At 38.7% G+C, this 11,653-nt stretch overlaps 1 protein-coding gene across 1 annotated transcript in view; it reads right to left on the bottom strand.

Annotated features, from left to right (window-relative positions):
• The window catches only part of LIN52 (lin-52 DREAM MuvB core complex component), a 23,935-nt gene that overhangs the window by 4,461 nt on the left and 7,821 nt on the right, over positions 1-11,653 (bottom strand). Inside the window, exons 3-6 of the mRNA XM_027769107.1 lie at positions 11,096-11,170; positions 9,264-9,301; positions 6,034-6,100; positions 2,734-2,817 (exon numbers count right to left, since the gene is read on the bottom strand). Coding sequence (XP_027624908.1) covers positions 2,734-2,817; positions 6,034-6,100; positions 9,264-9,301; positions 11,096-11,170 — 264 coding nt within the window. The remainder of the gene's footprint in view (positions 1-2,733; positions 2,818-6,033; positions 6,101-9,263; positions 9,302-11,095; positions 11,171-11,653) is intronic.

Here is an 11,653-nt window from a genome sequence, read left to right as displayed (position 1 = left end):
ATTGCGGCGTGACCATCCCCCCTGGGGGGTGATTTCTTGCTTTCTGTCTCTATGTCTCTCTCTGTCTGTCTGGCGAGCGCACGCGCCCTACAGTGAAAATCTCTCCAAAAAAAAAAAAAATAAAAATTTATCTAAAAATATAAAAAATGTTCAGGACTAGCAGATGGTGTAATGGCTATGTCACTGGACTCCCATGTAGTCAATCGTGGTTCGAGTCCTGGACCCAGTGGCTTAAACCAGGCACACTGTGCATGTGTGTCCAAGATCCCGAGAGGAGATTGAAGGAGAAGGGATTGCAGCGTGGCCATCCCCCTCAGGGGGTGATTTCTCGCTGTCTCTCTGTCTCTCTCTGTCTTTCTGGCGAGTGCACAAATCCTACAGCAAAAACCTCTCAAAAAAAAAAGTTCACACAGAGGGCTGACCCCATATAGTACAATGGTTAGACACTATATGGAGAAAGCTTGATCTTACATGGCCAATCAGGGTTCAAGTCCCATCCCTGTTGGTTTGAAAAATATCCTGGGCATGTATGTGCATGCCCAGGATCCTGATGGGATACAAAACTAGAGGAAAAATGACTGGGAGATGACCAGGACCTCTTGGGGAGTGCTTTCTCTCTCTCTCTCTTTCTCTTGCACATACCCACGCATATGCACCTTCTGGAATTAAAAAAAAAAAAAAAAAAACTGACACAGAGAGATAAAACACTGATCATTTATGATCATCACAGCATTTATTATTCAAATTTAAAAACAAATCAGGAAATTCTATACTACCCAAACCTCACATTCATGAATTATGTAATCACCGATTTGCCTTTTCATTCTAGATGACGTTTCATTAGAATGACAATATATTGGAGGTAGTTATTTTGCCAAGGCATAAACTTCAATCACAAGAAATAAATCACCAGTACACAGAAGAGTTTGGTATCAGTGGTTGAACCTAATGGCCCACCTAATAACCATATCCTGTTATTTTCTACTGAATTTTTTTAAAAGTTTTTTTGCCATAGGCCATGTGTGCTTGCCAGAGAGACAAGAGACAATGAGAGGGAAAGTGAGAAATCATCCCCCAGGGGGATGGCCACACCAGAAACTCTGGTCCTCCACTCTCTCCTCTAGGGATTCTGGGCATGCACGCACACACACTTGTGTGATTTCTCTAGCTGCCATGCCCAGGACCCTAACACTTGTTGGCCAAGTAGGAGTCTAGCATTCCAATCACTGCCCCATCTGCTAAGCACCAGGAGGTACCTCTTGAGAACAAGGTTCTAACCACTATATTTAGGTTGCAAATCTCTTCTTTCAATTACAAAGGGAGAATTTTCTGTAATTCCTTTTCCAGTTTTAAAATGAATATAGTATGAAAAGGGATAAAATTTACAAAGAAATCACTTTAAACTAAAAGAATGAAGTGCTGCGAGGCATAAATGAGAACATTTTGCTTGTTTTATTTCCTTCATGAGAGGAAAAAATAGAGAGAGTGAGACAGAAAGATAAGTATCCTCTGCAGCATCTAACAGCACAATCTTCTCCTAGCCTTTCACAGCCATCTAGGACCACGGCCATGCACGCCACGAGCACGCACACAGAGGCAGTCAGCCTGGGAACAGGGCTCCAATTTTCCATACAGCCTCCAACACTGCAGAGCATTTTTCTATCACTGCACCCCCACAGCTGGGTCCATAAATAAGAAATTTTAAACCTTTACTTGTGGTAGCAGATATGTTCTTAGTCTGTCCTATCTTTCTTCCTTTGGGGAACCAAGTCTTCCCTTCCATTCCATGTAATCTGGGTCCAACTAACCCTCTAATCTAAATCTGTTCCCTGGTCCACCAGAGTGCTCCATGCTGGAACAAGAATGAGTATGTAAGCCAATACAGAAGAGTTGGTATTTCCTCCAGGAACTTTCTTTTGGAACATTCAGCAAAGCCATTTTTTTCTTCCTTTGGGATCATTACATTTAAAGTTGTCTTTTTCTTTCCTTAAGTTGTCAGAGGGGACAGGTGGCACATGTGCTTGCTAAAGAGAGACAGAGAAAGGGAGAGAGAGAAAACAGTCCCCTCCGAGGTGTGATCATGCCACAGCCCCTTCTCTATTTCTCCATTCCTCTAGGACTTTGGGCATGCATGCACAAGCACCTGGCATGTTTTTCAAGCAGCCAGGTCCAGGATTCAAACCATGAAGTAGACCATATCGGATCCAGATCCCTTAACCACTAGCCCATAGGGCTAGCCCAGATTTAAAGATATATTAACTGGAGTTCCTTTTGGCCACCTTCCCTGGTATTAAGAAAAAGCTATTTGCAGCAACAAAGAATAGAAGACTAATGCATAAAGGAAGCAGAGCCTTTCGATACAAAACAAAAGCAAGAACAAGAGTACATCCAATGACATTAAGAGCCATAGATAACTTCAAAGCTACTTCTATCCCTGGAATTTTAATTTATGTGAACTAATAAGGTCTGCCTTCAGCTTAAGCTAGTTTAACATTGTATCAATTAAAACTGAAAGGGCTACAAAATACTTGTACTGTACAGAGAAAAATAATTTGTTACCTAGTAAATCTAGCAATTATTCTAGCACACCCTTTTACAAGACACAATTGAGATTACATTGATTTATCTTCAGAAGTTATCTTTTCCTTAATAAAGATACTTTCTGAACTATTATCTAAAACTCTTCATGGAATATACGACATATACGCATATGTTGATGTGACCGATACTCACATTCATCAAGCCCCAGCTGATAGGCCAGGTTCTGTAGGCCTCGTACCTTCTCCATCAAATTAGCTGTGGTTAGGCTGCCCAGTTCTGAAACAGAATTATTTATTTCAGTATCGTATCTTTTTACTATCTTCTAGTAACAATTCATTTGGGTTGAGAGCCTTTGATATAAAAGTTTTCCAGTTTAATTTTATTTTTAATTTTTTCTTTTAGGGAGAATTTTGCTATAGGGTACATACACTTGCCAGAGAGAAACAGAGAAATCAAGAAATCACCCCCCCAGGGAAGATGGCCACAACACAATCTCTTCACCATTCTCCTCTCTGCATTTTGGCCACATATGCACATGCACCCAGCGTAAGTTTGTTTATTGGGGTTTTTTTGAGAGGTTTTTGCTAGAGGGCGCATGCGGTTGCCAGAAAGACAGAGAGAGAGACAGAGAGAAAGAAAGCAAGAAATCACCCCCGGGGGGATGGCCACGCTGCAATCCCTTCTCCTCCATTCTCCTCTCAGGATCTTGGGCATGCACGCACAAGTGCCCAGTGTGAGTTTAGGCCACTGGGTCCAGGACTCGAACAGCGGTCAACTACATGGGAGTCCAGCAACATAGCTATTACGCCAACTGCTGGTCCCACCCAGTGTGAGTTGTAAGCTGCCGGGTTGAGAACTTAAAATGCAGTCAACTATCTGGGAATCCAGCAACATAACCACTATGTCGCCTGCTGGTCCCTCAAGTTTAATTTTTATTAAATAAGTAGAAAATAGATCCATATCTCTTCTCTGTCAATCTTACACACTTAAACATAATCAGTATATTTTTCCTCTACTGCAAAATGCCTCAGCTAAGCTTAGTCACTTAGTGAGTAAAGAGCATAGAAAACAAATGAACTGTTTTATCTTAAGGATCGTTTTATAACATTAATTTTATCTAACATACAAATGAATAATTTAACCTTAAAATATTAAACCTTGTCATCTGTGATCTGACATAGCATTGAGAAAGCTTTGCAGACCGATCACTATCTTATAAAATGGACATTGTCTCTACTATCAGTTACAATTATTTTAATTACCATTAACACAACGACAAGTAATTACTGTTCCCCATTTCCCTAAGTCTGGAAAACAGACTAAACGTAAGTCCAAACTGTCTCTTCAAATTCTGATAAAAATTTTAAGTTTACCAAGTAAAAAGTTAGTATGCTTAAAAACTTACTTTCGGGAACCAGCAATTAGCATAATGGCTATGTCGGTGGACTCCCACGTAGTCGACCGCTGTTCGCATCCCGGACCCGGTGGCTTAAAACTCACGCCAGGCGTGTGTGCATGCATGCCCAAGATCCCGAGAGGAGAATGGAGGAGAAGGGATTGCAGCATGACCATCCCCCCTGGGGTGGTGATTTCTCGCTTTCTGTCTCTATGTCTCTGTCTGTCTGGCGAGCGCACGCACCCTATAGTGAAAACCTCTCAAAAAATAAAAGAAAAGAAAAAATAACTTACTTTCTGAGATTTTCATTTAAGTAGGACCCAGTTCTTTTTAAGACACAAGTCAATTTACAGAAAATATAAGGCTATGATCCCTTACTATAAATTTTCCTTACGAAATATATGCTGATATGTTATTACATAAAAGTCTATTAGGAACACTACAACAATGAACCCAAGACGCCCTTGAGACTTAATTTTTCCATGGTTGGAAGAGGGGATCTGTACTTAAGCATTTTATGCAGAATAACAAATTACTTCTGAAATCAAGCAAAGGTGTTTTTTCCTCCCATTTATCATGCCATATAGTCATTATCTGTATCTGGCATAAGTAGACTTTCTTGATCTCCTCAGCTGCTTAAACAGCTCAAGAATCCCAGGATTTTACCTTAATTTCAGTCTATTACATTTTTTTTTTTGAGAGGTTTTTGCTTTAGGGCACGTGTGCTAGCCAGAAAGACAGAGACAGACAGAGAGACAGAGAGCAAGAAATCACCTCCCAGGAGGATGGCCACACTGTAATCCGTTCTCCTCCATTCTCCTCTAGGAGTCTTGAGCATACACATACATGCACCTGGTGTGAGTTTAAGCCACTGAGTCTGAGACTCAAACCATAGTCATCTACACAGGAGTCCAATGACATAGACATTACGCCAACTGCTGGTCCCAATTTCAGCATATTACTTTACAACCATCATGAATCTTATCCCCAGAAGATGATAAAATAAATAAATAAAGTAGAACAAAATCAAGGAAAATGAGTTTTTTCACTTAAATTTCCACTTTGGAACTGAGCTCCAAATCATTTATCAAATAACAATACTCATTACTTAGAGTATTCTTTATGGAAGAAATTGATGAAATAAAGAGAAATAAAAATCAGGTCTTAGCCCACAAAGAGGCTGTCATTTAATAGTACTGACAACAATACATGGCAGCAAGGAGCTGGCAGATGGCATGGCGGTTGAGGCGCTGGACTTCCCCAAGACCAGACCTAGAGGCTTGCTTTCTCATTTTCCCTCTCTCTGGTCAAACTGAAAAAGTGATGATGATAATAATAATAATTAATAAAATAAAATAAAATACATGGCAGTAATTCTTAAATAAGGCGCTTGTGTTACAGAGATTAGATTTAATAGATTTAAGTTTCAATTTTAACTCTAACAAATCTTAGTTAACTTAACCTCTGGACATTCAGAATCATCATAGCTAACTCATAAGATTACTATGAGAATTAAATGCGAAAATTTATATGAAAATTTCTTGTTAACTGTAAAGTTTTTTTTTTTGAGAGAGATTTTTTGCTTTAGGGTGCATGCATCTCCAGTTGGTAGCATGGTGTTTAGTTAAAGCAGCTGAATCCCACATAGTTGACTGCATGGTTCAAGTCTCAGATCCATCAGCTTGAAAAATAAGCATGTGTACACATGCCCAAAATTCCAAAAGGAGAAATGGAGGAGAAGGGATTGCAGTGTGGCTAACCCCCATGGGGTAAGTAATTTCTCACTTTCATTCTCTTTCTCTCTCTCTCTTGCAAGTATTTACATTCCCTAGCAAATTTAAAAATAGAGAAAGAAAATGAAGAATTCAGCAGCAGCAGAATTCATTTGTGACTGAGTCTCAAATTGGCAAGATTACTACACATGGAAAAAGTAGAAAAAGGCCTTCCAGACATGAGGAACTACGGATAAGAACAGTCTGGTAGACAGTTTAGAACCAAGAATACTTGTAAGGGAACAGTGACAGAAAAATTGGAAAGGAGGCTGTGGTGGCACATAAATGTCAGGTTAAAAGGTAGAGGTCACCAGCACCACTTACCTTTCAACATGTCAATGTCATCACGTTCTATTTCAGCCATCCATTTAGGTGGAGAGCTAGTGATAGGCTGTCAAGAAATAAGAACATACCCATTCAGACACATAAAAAGGAGAGAGGCCCCAATCTTCTTTTTAATATGAAATGAGGCTTGTCACACCACTTTTGGGTTGTTTGAAAATACTGGTAAATTATAATTTCTAAACTTATTTCTCAAGGTTCAGATATGGCCTATAAATAAGCACCTTAAAAAATAATACTGCCCTTGCTTTGAGTCCAGGAGGCTGTTCCCAGTGACTCTGCAGCCATCACCATGCCACAATACGAATATACTGAATTACATCGTAGATGCTATGGATACCGTTTGGATTACCATGAGAAAAAGAGAAAGAAGGAAAGTTGGGAGGCTCATAAACATTCAAAGAAGAAAAAAAAGATGATCAGTCTGAAGGCTAAGCTCTATCATAAACAGCACCATGCTGAGAAAATACAAATGAAAAAGACTATCAAGATGCATGAAAAGAGGAACACCAAATAAAAGAATGATGAAGAGACTAGCCAGGGAGCAGTACCTGCCTATCTGTTGGACGGAGAAGGACAGTCTCAAGCTAAAGTACTTTCCAGTATGATTAAAAACAGAAAGAAAAAGCGGGAAAATGGGAAGTCCCTCTACCCAAAGTTCAAGCCCAGGGAGAAACAGAAGTAGTAAAAGTTATTCAAACAGGGAAGAGAAAGAAGAAGGCATGGAAGAGGATGGTTACAAAAGTCTGCTTTGTTGGAGATGGCTTTACTAGAAAATCACCTAAATATGAAAGATTCATTAGGCCAATGGGCTTATGTTTCAAGAAGGCCCACATAGCACATCCTGAACTGAAAGCCACCTTTTGTCTGCTAATACTTGTTGTAAAGAAGAATCCCTCATCCCTACTATATAAAACTTTGAGTGTTATCACCAAAGGTACTGTCATTGAGGTGAAAGTGAATAAGTTGGGCATTGTGACAAAAGCAGGCAAGGTTATTTGGGGGAAATATGCCCAAGTTATCAACAATCCTGAAAATGATGGGTGCATAAATGCTGTCTTACTGGTTTGATAGCAGTTGTATACAAGTAACTCTTTGTAATTTTTGAACATGATACACCAATTTGGAAAACCATCATGACTGATGTTTCTGACTATAGCTGGTCTTACATATCTGCAGTCATCAAAAGATTATTTATTGAGACCAATAAGTGGCATATGGCTACATCAATGACATAAGGAGGCAAGGTTATTTGGGGGAAATATGCCCAAGTTTCCAACAATCCTGAAAATGATGGATGCATAAATGCTGTTTTACTGGTTTGATAGCAGTTGCATACAAATAACTCCTTGTAATTTTTGAAGGTGATACACCAATCTGGAAAACCATCATGACTGATGTTTCTGAATATAGCCCGTCTTACATGTCTGCGGTCATCAAAAGATTATTTGTTAAATTGTACAAAAACATTAAAGTGACTTGGTTTTACAAAATAAATAAATAAATGAATGAATGAATGAATGAATGAATCTTCTTTAAAGCTGGTCTCAGAGAAATGACTTTGGAAGAATTAGATGTGGCTTCTATTTCTGTTTCATGGACAATGGGTTAGTATAGCAATGAAAGAAATTACTTGGAATTCAGTTGTGGTGAAAGCTTCCCACTAAACTGTTTGAAATAATGATCAGCAAATAACACTATCTGACAAAGAAGAAGATTCAAAGAATAATCAAGAATGAGAAAATCCTCAGTTTAAGTGAGAGAAGACTAGAATGACCATCACATCATAACTTTATCATAAAAGTTTTAGAAAACTACAATTTTGGGACTAGCAGGTGGTGTGGTGGTTAAGGCGCTGGACACTCCCACATGGCCGACCAGGGTTCGAGTCCTGAATCTGGTGGCTTGCTTTCTCACTTCCTCTCTCTCTCACTCTCACCCTCTGTCTCTCTCTGGTCAAATTAAAAAATAAATGAATGAATAAATAAAATAAAATAAATAATTATTCAAAAAAGAAAAAAAGAAAACTACAATTTTGAGTTTTCTCAGTTCTGAAAGTAAACTTCAAGCTGTAAAAGAAAGTCCTTTTTCATTTTTTTGTAATAGCTAGAGGGTGCATGCACTTTGTCAGAGAGAGAAAGAGAGAGGAAGAGAGGGCGAAAATACCTCCCAACATACTCATGCCGCAATCCCTTCTCCTCCATTTCCCTACCCTGTCGGGATTTGGGACATTCATGTACAAAAATGCCAGGGCTAGGATTCAAATCATAACTGGCCATGTAAGATCCAGCCCCCTTACATACTAGGCTATGGTTGGGGTCAGGAGGTCGCCTGGTGGTTAAGGCACTAGACTCCCATGTGGCCTACCATGGTTCAAGTCTCAGACCCAGCAGCTTGAAACTCACACAGGGCATGTATATGTGTGTGCCCAAAATACCAAGGGGAGAATGGAGGAGAAGGAACTGTGGCATGGCCACCCCCCAACCCCCCGGGGAACAGATTTCTTGTTTTCTGTCTCTCTGCCTCTCTAGCAAGTACATGTGCCCTATAGCACAAAGCTCTCTCTAAATACACACACACACACACACGCACTAGGCTATGGGTCCAACCTGAAAGTCCATTCTTAGAATAGCTTTGGGTAAGTAATTCTCCATCCTAGTTGCACATGAGACTCACGAGGGCACATGGTTAGCACTATGTGTTAGCTAATACTATTATCATATTTCCAGGCTGTGAGATTCTATAAGAAAATACATCTAGGGTACCATGTTTGCCACCCTAGAAGTGGAAATGTCTATAGCTCTAATGGATATCTTCTTTCAGGTTTCTGATAGAGCACTGAGAAATTTCTAATTCCTTTAGGAGTATAAGTTAAGATCACAATGCATCACATAAAGAAGAAAAACTTCAGAATTATAATTTGCATAAAAGAAATACTGGTGTTACATTAAATTTTCTAATTACCTTGCTTTAAAAGCTTTCAAGCTGAGAAAAGAGATTAACATAGGTCAAAATGTCAAACAGATGAAGTAAAGAGCACTATCGTCAATTAACGTAATGATAATACAAACGGATGTACAGGGCTGCAGTTACAAAACAACTTGAAGGCTATGACATTATTCTTAAAAACAGAGAAATCAGGGAGAGTTGAGCTTTAATCCAGGATCAAACTGGATAAACTTCATTAGGAAAGTAAGATAAATATTACTTACACTTTTGAAGGAAGCTGCAAATTCAGCAACACCTGGTACTAAAAAATACAAATATATATTATTTATTCAATAAATATTGGAGTTCTTAGGCACAGAGGATTCAAATAATAAGAAAACAACCTTGTCTTCAAGGTGTTTACAGCGTGGAAGAGGAGGGAGAGTGTTAAAGCAGTAATTATAATACTGATCAACCTCCAAAGGCGTCACACGCTGTGAGAGTACAAAAAATAGAAATCCAAATCAGATCGAGTGGGTAGGAAGTTTCTCAAAGAAAATAATGCCATATTTGAACTTTCAAGGACCAGGAGTTAACCAATGGTAAGATATACTATCTTTTACCAGGAAGTTTCAGCTTCTTTTTTAGGTATGCTCTCTGTCAATCTCATTATTTATTTAAATTTAAAAAGAGAGCGAGAGAAAGAAAAGTCAGATATTTAAAAATGAAATAATGTTCAATCCCACTAAAAAACACAAACTAGAAACAAAGATTAGTAACATTCAGGACTGGCTAGTCCATGAGGAAATGAGCACTCTCATACCCTGTCATCCTCTTCCATATACACAAAGGCACATGGGCAAGGCTATTCATGGATAAACCATAAAATCAAAAACTGAATACAACCTAGGTTTCGAAATAGGATATGTGTACCCGATTATAATGTTTTAAAAGACTAAAACAGATGTTAAATATAACATCTATACCCAATTATAAAGTTAAAAGACTAAAATAGAGGCAGCAATGGTGGTATAAGAGTAATGCACGGCTCTGTAATCTCAAACCGCCTGGGAAGGACCTGGGTCCAAGTTCTGAAGCCTTCCTGTACACACTGGGTACAGTCTATGATTCAGGTTGGCTCAAGCTAGTGGTCAATCACAGCGAAAAAGACTGCTGGGGATGCACGTCTCTTTGCCTTTTTCATGGAAGAAATTAAAGGAGAGAGAGAAAGTAAAGTAGACCTATATCTATCAACATGGAAAGATCCATTAATAAATTACTAGGGAGAGTAAGTTAAGCTATAGACCATATGCATACAACTTCAGCATTATAAAAACAAACAAACAAGGTCCAGTTGTAGTAAAATGTTCTGGATGGGGGAGCCAGTAGGTGGCATGGTGGTTAAAGTGCTGGACTCCCATATAGCTGAATATGGTTCAAGTCCTGAACCTGGCAGTTTGCTTTCTCTCTCTCTCTCTCGCTCTCTCTCTCTGTGTGTGTGTGTGTCTGTGTGTGTCTTTCTCTGGTCAAATTAAAAAATAATAATAATGATCAACAAAATTAAGTAAACAATTTAAAAAAAAAAAAGAGCTCTGGATGGTACTGCTACTCAGGCTGAGGCCACACCCTAAAAATTCTGGCATGGTAGCACACTATCTATAGTCCCAGCTCCTCAAGAGGCCAAGGCAGGAGGACTGTGACATAGTGCAATCTTATCTTAAATAAGGGGGAAAAAATCTCAACCTTCATATACTTAAAATTAATTATTTGCTTATTCACATAAGCATGAAAAGGTCAAAAGGATTTGTACCAAACTATTAACAGTGGTTAACTTTATAACAGTGATTGAAAGAAGTGAATAAAGGCTTTATCATTATTTGAATTTATTTCAGATGTAGTTTTAAAGAATAATTATCATTTAAAGGCTCCATTTCATTTCCTGAATCACGCTGTGCTCTGGAAATCTTAAACTATTGAAAGCTATTTTTAATAATGGATTTTAGCCTCTTCCACTTCTAGTAAAATAAAAGCTTATTGTTATTACAATTAAATGACAACTCCAAAAAACTCCCAAAAGAACACTGGATTGATTCAGATATGAAAAAGAAAAACTTACATTGTTCTGGCCAAAGATCTGGTGAGGCACGGTCAAGTTTTTCAAAACTTAACAAAGATGCTTCCAGATCTGTTCCTAGAACAAAATACTCAGATGAGCCAGTAAGACATTAAGTATGTTCATTTATATTTTATGACATTTCAATCTCTAAGAACATAAACTAGACCACTCACCTAGAAGTCTAGGGATATGAGTTCTGTAACTACTAAGGCTACTGGGCCACGATGTAATACAAATAAGTCATTCTCTCCCACCAGACCTCCCTCTTTAAGATATAAAATGGGAACTGGGGTATTAAAAACTAAATAAGTATCAACAAACCCGCCTGCACCTTCATTCATACTTCATTCTGGTGGACTTCCCACCAGAAACAATCAAGTGTCCCTGCTCCCATGAGAGATGAACTCTTCTGCAAGAGCTCTCCTGCTTTGTCAAGAACATCACTTTGAATGATCTCCTTTCTCTTGCATCATCAGTGTCTACCTTCTCCAGGCTCAAACTTAACAGCAAGCAAGGCTGCTCTAGAATTACCTTTAACTCTCACAGGACCCCATGACC

This window comes from Tupaia chinensis, unplaced genomic scaffold (genome assembly GCF_000334495.1).
Source record: "Tupaia chinensis unplaced genomic scaffold, TupChi_1.0 Scaffold148607_1, whole genome shotgun sequence".
NCBI classification, from domain to species: Eukaryota; Metazoa; Chordata; class Mammalia; order Scandentia; family Tupaiidae; genus Tupaia; species Tupaia belangeri.
This window is presented reverse-complemented; position numbering and strand designations above follow the sequence as displayed.